This window comes from Culex pipiens, chromosome 2, assembly GCF_016801865.2.
Source record: "Culex pipiens pallens isolate TS chromosome 2, TS_CPP_V2, whole genome shotgun sequence".
In the NCBI taxonomy this organism is placed as follows: domain Eukaryota; kingdom Metazoa; phylum Arthropoda; class Insecta; order Diptera; family Culicidae; genus Culex; species Culex pipiens.
Window position 1 is genome coordinate 31224053 of NC_068938.1, and position 21542 is coordinate 31245594.

The 21542-nt window shown below is 34.9% G+C and overlaps 1 protein-coding gene across 11 annotated transcripts in view; it reads left to right on the forward strand.

The window, feature by feature from the left end:
- The window catches only part of LOC120419673 (voltage-dependent L-type calcium channel subunit beta-1), a 238760-nt gene that overhangs the window by 137720 nt on the left and 79498 nt on the right, over window positions 1–21542 (forward strand). For 2 of the 11 annotated variants that reach the window (XM_039582457.2, XM_039582458.2), the window contains one exon: window positions 21057–21129. The exons of the other annotated variants lie outside the window; for them this stretch is intronic. In XM_039582457.2, coding sequence (XP_039438391.1) covers window positions 21094–21129 — 36 coding nt within the window. In that variant the 5' untranslated portion in view covers window positions 21057–21093. The remainder of the gene's footprint in view (window positions 1–21056; window positions 21130–21542) is intronic. 11 annotated transcript variants of the gene reach the window in all.

The following is a 21542-nucleotide window of genomic DNA, read 5'->3' on the forward strand; positions in this document are numbered from 1 at the left end:
CGAATTTAACTTTATGTACTTGGATTTTTTTTTGTAATGTTTTATGAAAATTATGTATTCAATATGTTCCAGTTATAAGCTTTGACGTAGAAATCAGTAAATATTGAAAAACAAATAATGAATATGTCTAGGCCGAGCATCGTTGGATTAATGTACAAATCGTGCTGTAAAACTTCATTTTGCAACTTTTTGCATAAAAAATAAACTATTTCCGAATTATTTTTTTTTCTGGACCTTAAAGATCCGAATCGCGTAGCCTAGTGGTAACGCTCCCGCCTGGTAAGCGGTAGATCGGGGTTCAAAACCCAGCTCGGACCAACACAACGGGTGATCGTTTCTCTTCTGGATTCAATTGCTTAGTAAAGGGAAGGTTGTGCATCGTCACAAACTGAACCTTATCAACGACACCTTAGGAAGGCGACCTATGGTATGTTAACATTAACCTTAACATGTTAACATAAGTTGAGTTAAAAACTACCACTGAATCCGCTTTGGAAATGCCGGCCCCGATACTCTTCACGGGTGTTCCCCTCAGGAACTGGGAAAGAATTTCTTTTTTACTTTAAAGATCCTCTGTAACTACAAATAACTTTAAGAAAAATGTAGTTACGATCCTCATAGTAAAATAAAAATAATTTATTTTCTCATGCCACCCCGAGACACTCTCAAATTAGAGTTCTGAGACATTTGAGTGTACATTGTCACGATATTTCATCACCGCAATTTTGGCTGCCATCTTGGATTTAAAATTTTGAAATTAAATTTAAAGCATTAGAGTCATATCTGAACATAAAAAAATAATTTGCTGTAAAATTATTTATTTAACAGCCGAGTTGTTTTACCATCATAAGTTTCGGAATTATTCATTTTAGGGAAAACTGGAATTTTCAATCTTTTTTTTTCTGAACTTTTTTCAACCTTCCCAAACATAATGTTTTATCAACGCAGGAAAATCAATTTACCATTATATTCAGTTAAGAGCGAGTTTTTCACCAATGTGTAACAGGTCGTATCGAGGTGCTCCGATTTGGATAAAACTTTCAGCGTTTGTTTGTCTATACATGAGATGAACTCATGCCAAATATGAGCCCTCTACGACAAAGGGAAGTGGGGTAAAATGGGCTTTGAAGTTTGAGGTCCAAAAAACCTAAAAAATCTTAAAATTGCTCGCATTTCCGTAAAACTTCATCAATTCCAACTCTTTTAGATGCATTCGAAAGGTCTTTTGAAGCACTTCAAAATGTGCCATAGACATCCAGGATTGGTTCAACTTTTTCTCGTAGCTTTTGCAAATTACTGTCATAAATGGATTTTTTTTAAAACCTTAATATCTTTTTGCAACAGCCTCCAACACCCATACTCCCATAGGTCAAAAGATAGGTAATTACATGGACTATAAGCCTATGGTATAAACTTTTTGGCCAATCGCAGTTTTTCTCATAGTTTTTCGATTTTTGTAGAACAAACATTTTACAACGTTAGTTTTTGGCCGGTAGGCCGCCATAGCGGCACTTTTTGGTCTCAATTTTGTCATATTCAGAATCCTCGGACAATTTCACGTAAGTTAGAAGTATTGGAGTTGTAAATTTGATTGGAAAAAATGCCATTAAGAATGAATTAAAATATTTTTTAACAATTTGTTTAATTAGGGGTAAAACAGGTTTTCGCCTACTTGATACAGCATTTGACGTATTGATCACAGGGTAAATAAGATCTATTTCTTTTTTCAAAAATGTTTTATTTAATTATATTTTAAATCAAATTTACAACTCCAATACTTATAACATACGTGAAATTGTCCGAGGATTTCGAATATGACAAAATTGATACCAAAAAGTGCCGCTATGGCGGCCTACAGGGCAAAAACTAACGTTGTAAAATGTTTGTTCTAGAAAAATCGAAAAACTTTGAGAAAAACTGCGATCGGCCAAAAAGCTATTTCCGTAGGCTTATAGTGCATGTAATTACCTATCTTTTGACCTATGGGAGTATGGGTGTTGGAGGCTGTTGCAAAAAGATATTAAGGTTTTAAAAAAATCCATTTTTGACAGTAATTTGCAAAAGCTAAGAGAAAAAGTCGAACCAATCCTGGATGTCTATGGCACATTTTGAAGTGCTTCAAAAGACCTTTCGAATGCATCTAAGAGAGTTGGAATTGATGAAGTTTTACGGAAATGCGAGCAATTTTAAGAATTTTTAGGTTTTTTGGACCTCAAACTTCAAAGCCCATTTTACTCCACTTCCCTTTGTCGTAGAGGGCTCATATTTGGCATGAGTTCATCTCATGCATAGACAAACAAACGCTGAAAGTTTCATCCAAATCGGAGCACCTCGATACGACCTCTAGAACAAACCGAGCAATATTTACAAATACTGCCTCTTAATAAAATTTGATATAAAAAATTGAAAACAGTTTTGTTTTCTAAATCGAATTATTTTTAAATATTTTTTTTCAGCGAGATACACTGTAAAACGGGCTGGCTATGATAGGTTTGAGATTTTTCCGCAAAATGAAGAGTACAAATTAAAGACATACGGAATGGTATGGAATCATACTGACCGTGGTAGAGAAATGTTCTAAGTAATTGTAGAAGAGGTTTTCATGAAATTTTGAAAAGCTTTAAAAGTTAGTTGAGTATAATTAGGAAAATGTTGATGATAAGCGTTATTTTAATATTCTCAAGTATCATAATTTTTTCAATGAACTTTTTTTGAATTAGGAAAAGGAATCGATTTGCGGATTCTTTGGACAATTTTCCAGTAAGAAACGGTATAATGAGTTTTAAGATATTAAATATTATGCGTTTTTGAAACATAGTTAAAAAAAATCTCAAAATTTTAAGTCATTTTCAGTAGAACAAATTTTATATACCGTTGCCTCGAATATAGTTTAAATTGCAACTTGAATCGAAAATTTTACAAAGATAACTAGTTTTGACGAATTTTAGGCAAAATTATGCCTTTTAAACAGTTTTACATAAAATCTCTATGTAATTTATTAAAAGTTCATAAACTTAGTTAACTAAACATAAACATTGAATTGAATACTATATCAGCAACCTAAGTGAATGTATTTTTGACGTAAAAACAAAATTTGAACAATTTAAACCTAAATTTAAGCTTGAAAAACTATTGATAGTCACCCCGGAATTTAAAATAAGAATTTTCAACGCAACATTTTTTTTAACATTATTGATTTTTTCTTTCCAAACTAATGCACCTAGTGTGGCCTACCCCGTACATGTTTTAGAAATACAAGCCTTACCAGTTGGAAAATATTCCAAAAAATAAATTAAAATCCTACACCCAACTGGCAGTCGCATGATTGTGATGCATGGCGGCATGAAAGTATATCAGAATCTGCATGAAATCTGTCCTCATGCATTTTTTGCGATATAGGAGTATGACATTTTTGCCCGTTACCGACAATTATCGACATTACCGACGACTTTTTGGTTGTATTTCACAAAAAAAAAACACTCAGCAGAACGAGGATTGAACCACCAACTTCTTGGTTATTGATCCGACACGCTACCACCGCGCCATGAACGCTTGATGAAAAGTGAGTGAAAGAGCACCAACATATGCATCTCTTTGGAGTGTTGCTCGGGGACGGGCCAGCTTTATATGTGTTGGTGAGAACTGCAGATCGTTGAAATTTTTACACGCGGGCAAAAATGATCTACGGGCTTGCTGCAAAAAATGTTATAAAATATGACATTTTCTGCAGCAAATCCAATGTTGCAGATTTTGAGATATATTTTTCCTTTGGGTGTATCAATGTCATCCCGGTTTACGGTACTTTCAAATGAGCATTTATGCATGCATATTGAAGAATAGCTGTAAAGAGGTGTTTTGGGTGGTTAATATCACTTCTATTTTAATTGAATTTTTGAGGGGTTTTTACTGTTTAAGAAGACAATAAAAAAAACATTGTAAAAAAAAAATATTTAAGGTATCAGATTAAACAACTATGACGACCATCAAAGACTGATAAAAAAATAAAGAAAACTTTCAAAATATTTAGTAAGTAAGACTTTTTCTTTTTTTATGGAACTGCTTGTGTTTGAAAGAAAGGAAAGTAACACAAATATTCCAACCATCAAGAATGATTTGTTTCTAAAAAATGGATGAATTCACTTGATCATGTTTGAAATAATTGAACAACTTAAAAATAGAAAGAATAGGACATCTCTCAATAGTATCACAAAACTTTTTTTATGGAATAGAAAAACTCTCTGATGCTGTGTTATTTGAAAGAAATTGTGTTTCGCTTTGCCACATTCGACCATTTACCCTTTCGACATTTTGTCCATTCAACCTGTCTTTCGACCTTTTGTCGCACATCCAGGAAACTCATGGTGCATAAGACTTTGTGAATAAGTAATCTTTTACGTAATTTTGTTAAAACTTCGTTGAGAAAAGACCATCAATTACCATCAACAATATCAGACTTGTTCCAATTTTGATGTATAGTTTCAAAAATATCCTTTCAAACAAATTAATAAACACAGAGGAGCTAACGAATTTCCACGAAAATCGATATCATAATCAGCCAGTAACACATGCAGAAAACAAATTCATGCAAAATTGTACTGTCTGGCGCAGTCGTCGAAATCCATCCATCATGTTGTTATGTGTCACTCGAAGTACCCCCAGTACAGCCCAGAAAACCCAAAAGGGGTTGACTAATTTGCAGACACATCAAATCGTCATCAAGACTTGGCAAGTAACACGCAAAAAAACTAAAACTAAACTACTCTAATAAAATAACAGTGTTTTGTACTCACAAACCATACCGTCGATACGTCGCAGGGTCTGCCAACTCGTCGCTGGAAAGTGTGTGTTGTTGCTAATTTGTGAAACATTTTTTTTTTGTTGCGTCTGCTTTCAAGGTCAATCGTCGTTATGTTTTTAAATTAACAAAAATTGTATGTTAATATATGGGTGTGTGTGTGTGTGTGTGTTTCCTAATTTAAAAGGGGGTTCCTCGTTGTCTTTTTTCGTGTGTATGAGCTTGAAGAGCACTTTTGTGATTCGACCATTGTCTCGAGTATGTCTCGACTGATGGTTGTTGCTACATGCAATGCTCCAAAAAGTTCTCTCCTTCTAATGCAATCAACTATGAGTTTAATTTTGGGATGCAACGGTTCAGAGGACAGAACGAGAGAGGGGTGACTCAATTACAGTCTGGCACAAACATTGGGCAAAAACAACAATTCAACCATTGAGGTCTCAAACACAGAATTAGAATTGTTTACACATTGACACTCTTTGCGTCCTCCATTCCAAGTTTTTGTTTGGAGAATTGAAATGATGACCTACAGAGAGCAGGAGCATAATCAAAAAGTGCTTGATACGGTTTCGTCGTGGCGTTTTAGCCAAATTTAAAGGCGCGCGCCCGCGATATCGACTAAACACACAGTGAGACTCACGCAACTAACTAACCAATTTTTTTTGTTGTTGCTTCTGACAGTGCAACACACATTCACTGAACTGGGTGAGACGAACATCAGCCGTTTTGGCAGACGATGGTGAAGGCGATGCTGAACGATAGGGTGGATCAGTAATGACAACAAATAATTTTTTGGTGTTTGACAAGTCTGTAAAAAAAGACATAGATTTTATTGTTTTTTAATTAGTATAATTAATTTTGACAATTTCTAAAACATTTTTACAGAGAAGATACTTTAGTATTAAAAATAATTAATAAAAAAATCATTTGACAACAGCCAAATTTGATAATAAGATTTCAAAATGTTCAAAATTTCATTCACTTTTTTTAAATTTTGGACTCACTCTCCCCAAATATGAACAATAATCCATTTTTGCCTTCCTCACTGAGGTAAGGCTATAATCCTGCTCTGAAAATGAACTTTTTATTGAAAGCTCCTAGACCCACCTTCATGTATACATATCGACTCAGAATCGAAAACTGAACAAATGTCTGTGTGTGTGTATGTGTGTGTGTATGTGTGTGTGTATGTATGTATGTGACCAAAATTCTCACTGAGTTTTCTCAGCACTGGCTGAACCGATTTTGATCGAACCAGTTGCTTTCGACTTGGTTTAGGGTCCCATACATCGCTATTGAATTGTTTGAAGTTTCGATAAGTAGTTCAAAAGTTATGTATAAAAATGTGATTTCACAAATATCCGGATCTCAATTATATGCATGTAAACGATGTCCGGATCCATCATCCGACCCATCGTTGGTTAGGTAATTAAAAGGCTTTTCCAATGAGTACAAAACATTGAAGATCTGGCAACCCTGTCTCGAGTAATGACCACTTAAGTGAGATTTATGTACTTTTTTGAAGCCGGATCTCACTTAAATGTATGTAAACTGTGTCCGGATCCACAATCCGACCCATCGTTGGTTAGGCAAGTGAAAGGCCTTTCCAAAGAGTCCAAAACATTGAAGATCTGGCAACCCTGTCTCGAGTAATGACCACTTAAGTGATATTTATGTACTTTTTTGAAGCCGGATCTCACTTAAATGTATGTAAACTATGTCCGGATCCATCATCCAACCCATCGTTGGTTAGGAAATTGAAAGGCCTTTCCAAAGAGTCCAAAACATTGAAGATCTGGCCACCCTGTCTCGAGTTATGACCACTTAAGTGATATCTGTGTTTTTTTCTGGATCTAAAAAAAGCTGAAATGTGTGTCCAAACCACTCATATTACCCATTTTTGGTAAAAAGTGAGGAAGGCATCAACCACATAGGTGGATTAGGTTAGTTTTTTATTATGAATTGTGGACAATCGTCAAATCTATTTTCTGTTCTGCTACGATAGTTCTATCGTTATCGTCGGGGCGATAACGATAACCTATCGTTATCGTTAAGGTTATTCCGATAATACTAAAATTTTCATAATCAAGCAATAATGCATGGATTTTCACTTTTTGAGAGTATTTGGAATGAAAAACTCAAATTTTCACAAATTACCGTATTTTTTGAAAGTATATACCGTATTTTTTTTAAATCAATTAAACTTTCAACGAATATAAATTTTGCATGCATTTTCATTGTTGTTAATTATGAAAATTTGAGTATTTTCAGAAAAATACGAAATTTTGTTAAAACTAGAGTATTACGTTCCAAAAATACTAGGACTGTAACACCTTAATACAGTAAAAATGCATGCACAATTTAAAATCGTTTGATACTGATATTGCAAATTATGAACATTTTAGTACTTTCACAAAATACGGTATCTTGTGTAAATTTAAGTATTTCATTCATAAAACTATAAAACAGTAAAAACGCATCCAAAATTTAAAATCATTTGGTTCCAATTCCAATGTACAGCACCGCAAAAAGTTTTATTTTTTTTTGCAAAAAAAATAAATTTTCGTCAAAACTAATTTTCGGCAAAACAACTGGACAGGTGTACAATGAATTTTAAAACACTTGTTTCATTCAGATGTTAAAACCGTGGCCCGTAAATTTAATTTTTAAACTTTATTTTTTTGGACATAAGCTTCGAAAAATATTTGCGACGGCCTAACTTTTAAATAGCAAACAAAAATTTCAAACATTTGTGCTTGCCAAAACTCATCGTAAAATTCAAAATTGTTCATTATTGTGTGGAGTCTTTGATTGGTTTTCTATCAACAATTTTTACGAAAAATGAAGTTAGTCCCATTCAACAGTCATCTAGAATTTGTCGAATAGCCGTGTTGTCAATAACGGCATGGCAGAGTTTTTTTTTTTGTTTTTTTTTTGCGGTACTATACGTTGTACTTTCATAAAAAATAAAATAAACAACATACTAAAACTGATAATCAATGCAGAAAAATGCATTTTAGGGTGTAATAAAATGAAAAGAACACCCTAATGCATGCCGTGATGAGACTACAGCAGAACAGCAGTGCACCAAACAAGTCGCAGTCTAAGCTCAGCTAACGTCAGAAAAATTAAGACTGCTGAATTGAAGATATGAATATAAATAAATGCACACACACACACCCGCGAGTAAATCGAATCGATTTTTTTCTTCGTTCTTCTGGGAGTTCCATTGCTGGCTGGCGCATACGAAATTGAAACCGTTCTCTCCCAACCAGACAGCAATTTCTGGTACACAATCGCAACAATGACTGACAGCAGCACAAAACAATCAAACTGACTGACTGACAAAGAGTTTAATGGTTGGTGGGGTGTCGGTGGAGGGGGTGGTTAATTTTTGGCGGTGCTCGGTGAATTAAATTTGGCGATTAATATTCAGCGGCGATGCTTCCTTATGGTGTCTATGCATAAATATCTACCGCGAGTGTGCCCGTTGTGAACTTGGGAGTTTTGCTTTTTTTTTTTTGGACAATAGTTTTATTTTACAAGCCCGCTAATGGGTGCGTGTCGTGTGGCATTATACAAGCCCGTTGGTGAATGCTTCAAATGTTTGAGAGTGAGGTGGAGTGGTGAGGAGCACTGGAGATTGTCACTAAATGGCGATTTGCTAGATAGCATCGATTATGGCTGTTTAGCAAGTCGTTAACCTTCCCAATGTCAGCAGATGGACGGTTAATATATTCAAAGTGCATTCGCGTGTAGTTGAATTTGGTTTTGGTTCATGGTTATGGGGAATCATTTATTTTTCAAAATATTCAAGCAAAACATTAAATTACTCTCACTTTCGTCTGAACATCAACGACGCTGTCAACAGCAGCGTCTGCTTCATAGTCACCACTGTTGTTGGTGTTGAAAGTTCTGTTCGCCATGCACATGACTTGGTCCCAAAACTCGGGACGTAGACTACGAAGCAAGGAGCCAGCCAGCCAACATACCTCAAAAGTACCGTTAGTCCTTGCGTCTCCTTTGGTGCCTCGAGGCCGTAGATTGCAATTTTTATAATCAAGAGGAAGCACGAAAATTGCAAATAAGCCTTTATGGGGCGACCCATTTTAGGGCTGAGGAGGCTCAATGTTGCCAAACAGGAAGATCTCTACAGGATGATACACACGGAGGTAAAGAAGGAAGCAAAATTCTTAGCACGCGGACACATTAGAAATGGGTCGTTCGCAAATAACGTTGAAAATATTTAATTTTTAACAAGAAATGAATACCATCTAGAATTAAACAAAACTGAAAAATACACTTATTGACAGTCCTCGTCCTTGTAAGCAAAACGTAGTTTAGGGATTGCCCAAACAAACTACCAACAGCGCATTTAAAATTATGTTCACGGACTATTTGGTGTTAAGAAATCTCTAGTGTGGAATTATTTCCTCACTACAAAAAAAGTTGTAAGTTGTTTTCATAAATTAATAACGATCCATTATCTACTTAATTTTATATTAGCTTATTTTTTAAAGGATCAAATTTAATATTTACGAATATTATTGCATTTTAATTCTGAACACATTTTCATATTTTTTTTAATATACTCCAGATGCATTTTTGCACAATGTTTTGATAATTTTGATTGATTTCGGTTAATACAGGAATAGAACAACAAAATTTTAAACGGATTTCCAAATTTAAAGCAATACAATCTTCTACCCCTATTGAGACTGTAGTCCTGATTTGCCCCAGTTGGTGGCAAAGAAAAGAATTAAATGGAGATAAAAGATGTTTTAATAATCATTGTTTTACAAAACACTGAATTTCAAACTTATATAAAATTGAACATTTATTTGATGTAATTTTTTTGTATATTTGTAGACTGTATCAAAAAAATATTTTTAAAGCTGTCATGTTTTTTATGCTCAAGTTATTTGAGCCGGAATTTTATTGACAAATCTAAGATGCAAAATGATTTCTTTAGTTTCATGAAAATAATTTTAAACATAAGAAAATATAATCAGAAAAATGTGGACAACTGCTGAACTCAGATCCAGCAAATTACTCGTCACTTGAGTTCCAGAATATCATCGAGAAAAGGACTACAAACGTGGGCTCGTTTTCCGCTTCGCACTTCCATCATTAGTGCTGCTGGGAAAGAGGATGCTGCGTGATTCGTAGCGATGTTCTGGCACTTTTAGTGGCCTGGTTATTAGCGCTTGAATAGAGTGCTGGTTGAAAGTGTTTGAAAAATAAGCAAAATCTAGAGAATCAAACTAAATTTTGAATGATTATTTGATTAATTGATCACTTGATCATTTGATCATTTGATCATTTGATCATTTGATCATTTGATCATTTGATCATTTGATCATTTGATCATTTGATCATTTGATCATTTGATCATTTGATCATTTGATCATTTGATCATTTGATCATTTGATCATTTGATCATTTGATCATTTGATCATTTGATCATTTGATCATTTGATCATTTGATCATTTGATCATTTGATCATTTGATCATTTGATCATTTGATCATTTGATCATTTGATCATTTGATCATTTGATCATTTGATCATTTGATCATTTGATCATTTGATCATTTGATCATTTGATCATTTGATCATTTGATCATTTGATCATTTGATCATTTGATCATTTGATCATTTGATCATTTGATCATTTGATCATTTGATCATTTGATCATTTGATCATTTGATCATTTGATCATTTGATCATTTGATCATTTGATCATTTGATCATTTGATCATTTGATCATTTGATCATTTGATCATTTGATCATTTGATCATTTGATCATTTGATCATTTGATCATTTGATCATTTGATCATTTGATCATTTGATCATTTGATCATTTGATCATTTGATCATTTGATCATTTGATCATTTCTAGATAAAATTTTCAAATGGTCCTATCTGCATAGGAAACCAATGACGGAAAGGTTGTTTTGAAAATTTAATCTAGATTTGATCATTTGATCATTTGATCATTTGATCACTGAATGATTCGACCATTCGTTCAACATTCGTTTCTGATGTTTTTTTTAAATTTTTTTCCATCCTGTCCGACCAATACGCGGCACCACCTTAGATGATTTGATCAGGCAGCAAATTTTATGCCCCAATTTTTAGTGCCTCTCGAAGTCCTCTCTTCCCCAGAATTCATCCTGCCCAGTCCTGAGTCTCAAATAGCCGGGCTCAAAAGTGCAGTTCGTCGAATGCCGTTTTTTCTGTTCTCTTCACCTTCCCCAGCATTGCACTCAATTTAGCCACGGGGAAGGATTCGCGCCAAAGCGAAAATTAATTTATGAATGATTATGAGCGCGGCTAAAAATTATCCCTGCGGAAAAATCACCCAATAGATGCCGACGTCGATGTGCGAGGAGTTGCCGCCATTCAGGACATTAAATGTTGGATTTTTTTTTTTGCTTGACGGCGGCGGTAAACTCTCAACCGAGTCTCTGCAATTAAATTGTACTTAACCGAAACGGTTGTGGTGATCCGGCGGTGGTGGGTCTCGGGACCAAATTTTCGCGGAATTTCAAATCGGGACCGGGAGTTAATTTGATACTAGGTAATAGTTATTCTTCAATTTCGTCTCGATTTCGGGCTTCGTCCTGTCTGTCTCGAAAAGTGGCGTGTCTCGAACGGGAAGGCTACTCGTCAGAATAAATCACCCAACTTCGTTTTTTCCTACCATAGTTTTCAAGGAAGAAAGCCTCGCGGAGACAGATCCGCAAAGTTTACAAAGTTTCGCTGGAAAGCCAATTTTAAGGGAGGCGGCCCCCATAAACACGTTGGTCACGCAAGCAACGAACGGTACATTTTCACGACTCCAAGATGTGGGAATATGAGAAACAAATTCCGTGTAAGTTCTAAATTTACCCTCCAAACATGTTAATTTGCGGCACGGAACGTGATCGAGTAAAGGCGTTAGAAGAGAGCAGCACAGCAAAAAGTATAGAAGTAAAAAATTACTGGAAAAAGTGTGGAAAGTGAGTTTGCGAATAAAAAAAAAGTGGGAGGTGCTTTCCTTGTTGGTGCGCGCTGTCCATGGAAGGATGGTGGTGTAAAGAGGGCCCCCGTTGTGGACGGTTTAATTTATTGGAAAAGGGGTGAGGGGAACCGTTTTCATGTTTTATTATAAACAAATTGGCCAATTGGAGCCGTCGTTGTTGCTTGTTGCGCAGCCGGTGGTCGTGTCTGCGAATTTGTTTGGGCATTAAAAAAAACGTTTATTATACTTTGTAAAAAATCACTATATTAAAATGTCTTATATGTACAATAATGAATTTAAAACTCAAATAATGAGCTGTGGAATGTAGCAGCCGTAAACAAACATGATTATTTTATTTTAGCTGTCTTAAAAAAATCAAGCTTAAGGATCGCAAAGACTTGAGGAGACAAAACAAAACCCTTATATTTCCATTTGTAGGGTACTCTATATAGAATGATTTTTTCATTTACAAAACTTTATAATAAGTTGTTTTAAAAAAAACCTGGCGAAAAATATTATTGCCAGCACTGTACAAAAAATATAAAAAAAAAATCTTACAAATTTTCCCATAAATGTTCTTTGACTTAGATAGAAAACAAAAGGCATTTAAAAAAAACAAATACTTTTTTGTCCATCATTGTGTTTAGTGCCATTTTCAGACCTAACCAAAACAATCGTCACGTAAACGATCCAGCTGAAACATGCATCATTTTTTTCAACTCTTTGAGTAAGTTCCGCAGAAAACTTTTCTTTTTTGCATGAAACCAACGGGACCATCCAAAACACGCGTGAATACTTCAGACCCCCTCCCCGTATTAAATCCATGTATCTGAACACCTGAATATTTTTTGTTATGTTTTGTCTTTGCAACCTGGCAAAAATACCAAGAGTGTTTGGAAAATGGTGATTTTTCTGGAAAAAAATGATTGAATGGATTGGATAAAAAATACCTTACTTTTCACTTAGGTGTTTAAAAAAAGGGTTTTAAAGAAAACTAAATGTTAATAATTTAAAAGATCTGAAGAATTTTATGCCCTTCATATTGATATTCAATTGAATTAAATGTCTAAAATGGTTTAATCAGGAAAAGCATCGGAAAGAAACTTTTTTTTTAATTGTAGATTTATAAGTTTGACTTGTTTTATGTAACTTTGCCAATGTTTTTAATGACCTTTAAAAACATTTCCGAGGTTCACTTTGACTGTGTTTTTTATACTTGCATTTCCTATATTTAATTCAAAAATAAATATGAAGCAATTTCAAAATATTCCAGACTGTGTTTTTTTTTGTAGAGCCCTGAAACCACTGCGACCAATTATAGGAATATTGTGATATAAGACTGTGCTTCTACGCATTTTTTAAAACAATTTAAATAAAAATAGTATCACTCTAAAGAAGAAAATGTGAAAGACAAAAAACAAAAAAGTGACTTAAAAATATGAAAAAAATATGCCAAACATATTTGAGGTGGTAGAAAAAGCCAACTCTTAGACATAAACTCAACAAGATAAATTAAGCATAAGTATAAGCATAGGTGCCCACCCGCAGTTGCTACTCCGTTATTGACCAGGACCTCCAGAAGTTACATCCACGAGCCGTGGAAGATAAGTGGGAACTATCCTTCCTCGCTTCGCAACTTCTCAAAGGCCCCTATTATGCTGATCAATACCGGCGCCGGCCACGACCAGTGGTAGGGTCACGGGGAAGTGGATGGGAATGTTAGTCCGATACTTGAGTGATAGAGACCGCCCAATCGACTGCTTCTCCGACAAAGTATCGCATGAATTTTGAGGGGGTTAGTAGATGGGTATGAGGTCAGGATTTACGAGTGGCAGTTATGTGACCATGAGCATTTTGTTTATCGGTTGAAAATTTTAAATCTTAAGCAGCCGGCTGCGGATAGATCGATAATTGATTATTTAAAAAGTTGTTTTTTATCGAACGCGTGCCAGCCGAGCAGTAGTGCTATGGGCTGGACTTATCAATATATTTTTACTGTTTTTACAATTTAGATAACGTGAGCAAATTTCAAAAATAGTGAATAAATGACGCTTTACTCTTCATAAAATCAATAGTTTGATGAGTTAATACTACATAAACTCAACAAGATAAATTCATATCGAAGTACAAGAATGGAACAATGAAAGAACAAAAACATAAATCAAGAGACTTGAAGTTTTTCGCAGAACAAAAAAATGTTTTGAATAACCTCCTGAATACGGGAAAAATAAAAAAAACCAAAAAAAACGTGAATTATAGGGTTAAGCGACAATAACCCATGACTTTTCAGCATCCACAAAATTTAGCGACCGTGTATTTTTTTTGAAAATAGAAATCTCAGTTAAAAAAATAAATCTGTTTTTAGTATAAAATCAATTTTGCATTCAATTTCATTTGCTCTACAGAAATCATATCTCAGCAAGTAAAGTTCCAATTTTAAAAGTAAAAAGTTAAAGATTTATAAAAAATGTTATATCATTGATTTTTTTTTTAATTTTTTTTCTATAAAGAATCAAGATTGACATTTAAAATGGGCCAACAATTCAATATAACGCCCTTTGTCTGGTTTCCATAATTTTCAAAATTTCGGAATAGTTCATATTTTTGTTGAATTGGAAAATTGTATTTTTTAAGTAAGGTTTTTAGTGGCTTGGTATATTATCAGAATATCTGTAAAAGTTTGATTTCATATTTAAAACTAATGTCAAAAAAGTAAGATTTCTTTTATTTATTTGAAAAAACTTGTTTCGTTTTTGTTTTTTGATCTTGCTTCCCTTTTTCTCCAAAGTTGCGGGATTTTGGAAAACTGTTTTTTTGTGAGAAAAAATTCATATAAAAATCCGATTTTTTCCGTGTACCTATTTTTTCAGAATAGTTCTCATCAATATCTACAACTTAGACACAAAATGGTGTTTTTTGTTCATAGAGTTTGAGCCAAATAAAATATAAAATGAAATGAAGGTAATCGGTTGATTTCGTAGATAATTACTCCAGGGCATATTTTAACACAAATAAGTGAGATCTGGCTTCAAAGGGACGTGAAAGGTTTACTCCTTCCCAAGTGACCATGTGACCTTGTTTTTACTTCAAAAACAAAGAATCCGAAGTTTGGTGACATTTGGTCCACACTGCTCCTGTGGGACCCCTTCTTTTTTTAATTTTTGAAAAACTTTTATTTAAATGCATTATTATAAGAGAAAACTTTTCAATTACTCAGCTTTCGGGAAAAAATCCAATTAAAACAATTAAAACTTCACCGTAAATTGAGTAATTATTAAGATATTTCTTCGATTTATTTCCTTTGAAGCCTAATTAGAAAGACATCGATCTTAAAACTGATTTTGTTTTTTTATTGGTCAAATTAGGCAATTGTCATCAAATCTCGGATTCTTTGTTTTTGTGGTAAAAACAACCCCTATACCAAATATGAGCAGATTTGATGAAGGTCGATGTCAGACGCGTGGTTACTTGGGAAGGAATGACCCACAAATCACTTGTATGGTCATAACTTTAGATAAGATTGCCAATTCTTCAAACATTTAAATTCATAAGAAGGTCATGAAAGACGTCATGATCCTTTTTTTCTATAAATCTATAAATTAATAAAGTTTTAGTAAAATGACTTGCCCATATCAACTCCAGGCTTTTTTGCAATATTTAGTAATATATTGCCATTTTAAACAAAAATATTTCATTTATATTTCCACATTTGATACGACTTCCATTACGTACATCTCCGCTGACAGCTTGACTCCACTCGAATTAATTTCAATTGAATAGTTTGCAAGCTCGTAAAACAAGGACAGGATCGGTCGGTCGGTTTGTCTCGTTGTCTCGTGGACATGTCCGACATTTGAGCAAACACTTTTTGGCAAAACGGAATCACACCTCGATGGACAGTTGATAATTAATTTCCACCTCGCTTGCTGCTAGCAGACACACCACAAGGTGAGGTCCGCGCCGTCCTCGTTAGGGAACAAGATTTATTTTATTATCGGAGCGCACTGTGTGTTGCACTCAATTTCATTAAAAATCCGGCCAAACAAACAGCGGAGTTGGTTTTAATTTTGTTGTGTGATTAAATAAATTCAGAACAGTCAGTGCCTGTTTATGCATGCAAAAGCTAAATTGAAACTTGGCCTCGTGAGCCACACTTAGGGGTGATGGCCAAGTAATAAAGGTAAATTTTCATCACTCATCGTCGAGCTGAATAATTTTAAAATTTAATTGTCATAAATTGTGGCGCGAGAAGAGCTATTTTTTGTCAGGTTTATTTCTGCGGCAGGTTCACTGTACGGCTGCAGTCTAGGAATAACATTTTGGCAAATTGTCGACCATCAAAGTGAACAACAATCATAATTTTAACTTCAACTTCAAAAAACCAACAAACGGCAGCTGATTAGTAGCAGCTGCTAAGCCACCTCTATCATTTATCGACAAATTGCTCCGCTGCGAGTCCAAATCGCGCCCGTTTAATCAACTTAAACCAAGCTTCGAAAAAGGGACTGTTGAGGCCGTAACGACATGATAAGAAGCCGCCTCGTGAAGATGCTCAGGTGGATAAAGATGGGCTTAACCCCTAGAGCCACGCACTGCCCAGGATGGCAAGTTGGCAGGTTGGCAGACGGCGCGAATGGCTCGTGCCTTAAGACGACGACGATCAGACAGCAGCCCCAGCAGACTTGGTTGGGGAGAGGGTGCAAAAAAGAAACTCCCGACTTCATGCCTTGGAAATTGATCTGTAGTTTTCCGACAGCAGGGACGGGGAGGGTTAAATGGGTGCTTTTGGCAACGATTTTTTATATTTTAAAAATGAAGAAGCAGTTTTTCAGATTTTTTGCCTAAAAAACAAAGTGAATCTTTTTTATCGGGGCCGGCATTCACAAAGCAAATTCTGAAACATTTTTACTAAACTAATGTAAACTTGTTTGAGTTTAAAAGTTAACAGATTGTGATGATGCACTACCTTCCCTTTAGTCCCTATCGGTGCAATCAAAATCGTGCACCGTTTTCAAAGTAAAGCCACTTGAAATTCATTTTTAATGAAAACGTGACATTTTTTATTTGTAGAAGTAATGAACAAGTTTGAAAATCTCTAAAAACATTTTTGAATGCCAAAAAATTATTCAATGCCAATGGTTGCTGATATACAGCCTTTGAAAGATCAGCTAGCAGGAAAAAATAAGATATTTATGCATCACTAAAATAGCGTCAATTTTTTAATAAATGCTAACTCAGCAAATATGCGTCCGATTTTCAATATCAAAAATGAAGTCGTCCATTTGCGTAAAAGAGGTTTTGGGTGACTCACCAAACATAACCTTCGGACGCCCAAGATGAGCAGAAACTTGCAACAGAGCCCACAAAAGACCCGGGTGTCGTTAAAGTGGATTGTTTTGCTTTAATTATGGGTAATTCTCTACCAACTCACACGAAATCGGGAAAAGTTGCCCCGACCCCTCTTCGATTTGTGTGAAACTTTGTTCTAAGGGGTAACTTTTGTCCCTGATTACGAATCCGAGGTCTCTTTTTTGATATCTCGTGACGGAGGGGCGGTACGACCCCTTTAATTTTTGAACATGCGAAAAAAGAGGTGTTTTTCAATAATTTGCAGCCTGAAACGGTGATGAGATAGAAATTTGTTGTCAAAGGGACTTTTATGTAAAATTAAACGCCCGATTTGATGGCGTACTCAGAATTTTGAAAAAAAAACTTATTTTTCATCGAAAAAAACACTAAAAATATTTTAAAAATTCTCCCATTTTCCGTTACTCGACTGTAAATTTTTTTGGAATATGTCATTTTAAAGTAAATTTAATGTTCTTTTCGAATCTAGAAGGGTCATTTTTTGATTTCGAACAATTTTTTTCATTTTAAAATTTCGTGTTTTTCTAACTTTGCAAGGTTATTTTTTGAGTGTAATAATATTCTACAAAGTTGTAGAGCAGACAATTACGATGAAAATTATGTTTTTTTCGGAATTCTGAGTACGCCATCAAATCGGGCGTCTGATTTTGCATAAAAGTCCCTTTGACACCAAATTTCTATCTCATCACCGTTTCTGACTGCAAATTATTGAAAAACACCTCTTTTTTTGCATGTTCATAAATGGAAGGGGTCGTACCGCCCCTCCGGATTCGTGATCAGAGACAAAAATTATCCGGTTGGCGGAGAATTACTCATATAAAGTACTTTTTGTTTGAGCTTATGATTTCAGATCTAAACATATTTTTTTTCCTCACTTTTCAAAAATCATGATCCATTATGATGAATTGGCAACACTAACGAATGATTTTTTACTAACTTGTGCTAAATCTAAAAAAAAAAATTATTTTATCATCATAAACATATTCAAACATGAGGTTTTTAGTGGATAAACGGATAATTTTTTTAGAGGGTAAACAATATTTACTACTTTGCCGAAGACACTTAATCGATCAGAAAATTCTTTCTCGAGATACAGATAGTTGAATATTTTAATTTACTTTTTGTATGGACAGCTGCAAAAATTGTATAGAAACTTGTATAGACATTTTAAATACGCAAAATGTCTTGTTTGGTCATAGAACACAAAATTTCATCCAAATTAAAAAATACAAAAAAAATATTTGCAAAAAATGCTCATTCTTAAGACAAATGCTATTGGAAAATCAAAATAATTTACTTCAAATAAAAAGAGCCATGCATGCCATACTACATGAACAATTGTTAAACGAAATTGAAATCAGCAAAACGCCGAATGAAGCATATTACAAAACTCGTTTTTTTTTTTTGAAATTTATGTCAGTTCAGTTTCCTCAAGGAATGTTAGATTTAGGCTCCCTGAACATGCTCTACTCGACAAAATTGAATTTTATTGATTTCCCGTCCAATAAGTAACATTTTAAATTTAGGGTATAAATGCTAAGGAATCTTTTTAACCCTCTACCGAACTTTTCAACCAATTTTTGATCTTTAAAAAGCATTTGATAGATGAACTCTTAAAATTTTAGAAAAAAACTAGCGTTTGTAGTTTAACTTGTTTTATGTGACTTTGCAAATGTTTTTAAAAATGACATTTTTTCTGGGGTTAGCCTTTATTTTATGTGAAACAAACCGTATGCAGTAATTTTTGTAATGTCTCAGACTATGCCACTCAGACTATAATTTAAATGACAATCGTATCGTTCTGTAGCAAAATATGTGAAAAATATGAAAAGTGGCAGCAAAAAAAAAAAAACAAAAAAAATAATCAAAAGACAAAAGATTATGATACGAGGTGGTAGAATAAATGAAATACAATACAAAAAAAAAACAAAAAAAATTTATCGGAAAAAGCAACTGCTTCAGTGTTTTACCTGTGGCGGGCGCAATTGCCCTCGAATCTTTATCAATTCTCCGATGTAGGACTTTCAAAATTAATGCATAATTTAGAGCAAATTTCCCGAAGACACCATATTTTTAGGATTTTCGATCAAAAGTTATTAGCTTCAAAAAGTAAAAGCAAAAATATTCGTTATGCAAGCTAAATTAGAGCAGACAAGTGATATTAAAACACGAAAATTATGTAATAATCTTTTTGTTCTTGTAAAAATCTATTTTTATGTGGTTTTATGCTTTTAATTTCTGAATTGAGCCCACATATTTATAAACTCAGTAAAAACATAATTTTCAAAATGTTTAGCGGTTTGCAACCTTCTACACAGCAAAAAATCCGATGGTAAAATCGCATGCAAAAGCATGCACATCACCTTCGTCAAAATAAACACTTAATATTACACACTGCATGTACAATTTTTGCAAACACAAAAAAAAGTTGCAACCGACGGGATTCAAACCCAGCACCAACAGTAAGGACTGGCGCCTTAGCCCACTCGGCCGTCAGACCGATGAAAATTTGCAAGGATAAACGCATATATCAGCTTGACATTTCGGTCAAGTAGGTTTCCCATACTGATGGGCTACATATTTCAGAGTGTAATATTACACAGAATTTCATAAAATAATGCAACATTTATTTTACACCCAGGCCTTTTACACGCAGCTGGATTACTACTTTATTTGCTGTGTACAAAGTTGTTTCTTGTCTTATTCTGCACATTTTGATGAGTAAATGACGAACCTTGACCTGTTATTAAAAATTTCTAATATATAATGAAGAAATTTAAAACAAAACATAAAATAAAATAGGGTATATCAAAAATTTCAAGATGAAAAACTTCGCTCTTAAAATCATTGGAATCATTTTGTTAACTGTTTTACCACAGAGTAACTCTGTGGTTTTACCTAGTCTGTCCCCTCTGCTCGGTAAACATTTGGGAGGCATAAATTGAACTGTGTGTGAGTATGTTTCACGAAATTGTCCAGAGAATAAAAATCCACTAAAACAACCCGCTGCTCCCCCCAAAACGCAGCAGTTTTGCTGGCCCTGTCTAGGTTCGCCAAAGATGGATCCCTACAACAACAATAAAGAACCAACCCATGGCATTAGAAATTAGAGAAGAAGCAGCTGCTTGAATGCATAATTTGTTTTTCGACCAATAAACGACGACTCGTTCCTCGTTTTCGAGACTGTTTTTGCTCTACTTCTCTACATAGAAGTTGGGCTCTGTTTTTTTATATCAAAAAATCGCCCCCCATCCTGGTACTAGCGGTGTGCCTCGTGTCCGAAGGTTACCCAAAATGTGTCCGTTTTTGCAGGACGGCGGCCGCGCCCCGGGGACTCGCTCAACCCGGCAACAAATTTGCCACTCTTGCGGCCGGCCAACATCTGCGCCCAGCACCATTTTTCCGCCGATTCGGTCCTTTTTCTAGGGCTATTTCATTATAGCAGCAGCAGCGTGAGCATTGAGTACAACATAAGTGAGAAAGCTGCAACATTAGAACACTGCCAGGTAAAAGCCATTCTGGTGGAGCTGGCTGAATTGAATTAGAGCCACCGAGCGAAAACTGAAATAGTTCCGAGAATTGTTGGCCGGCTGCAGAAAGAGCAGCAGCAAATGGGTTCCTTTTTTTTTTGGGACCGTCCCAATTGCCGTAAAGGATGATGGCTCGTGTTGCACCGGATGGAAATGAATAATTTTGGTGGAAATTTGGGTCATCATTTTGGAGGAAGACAGTTCTTTGTCATTATCATTGAGTTCAAAAAATGCGTTGGGATTAAAAAATTATTTTATTCATCATCATATCATTTGTTTTAAGTTTCAATTTTGATAAAACAATTCTGCTTTCAAATATTAACCCTTTTATTTCCTTATTTTCCCCCTCTAATAGCCGTCGCAAAGTGACAGATCCGGGAGCTAGCAAAAAGATGGGTTGTTTCCGCAGTGCCAGCTGTCAGCGCCAGGTCAAGTAGTAGAATAGTCTGGCCTCACTAGCCCAATGAGACTATGAGACTACTTCACGTGGGACAGCTCACCTGGACGAGCCTTGCATCGCATGAGTTGCTTGAGACGTTACTATTCAATCTCATTACAAACGAATTTACTGACCAAATTCGTGAGAAAAAAAACTCATTTCATTCAATTTCTCCAACTTAAACTGGAATCTATCGTTCTAATATCAAATGTCAAATTTTTATGCCCCACCAATAACACTCTCTGGAAGTTATAAAAATATTTCATTTCCGCTCTCCCCATGAACCCTTTTCCACCTTCCATTTTCCAACATTTTCCATACCCCAAACCAGCTCGCCTGCGTGTACGTTGTCAACGTCATCCCGGTCTAAATCTTAGTCGCACCTAAAACACTCACTCTCAT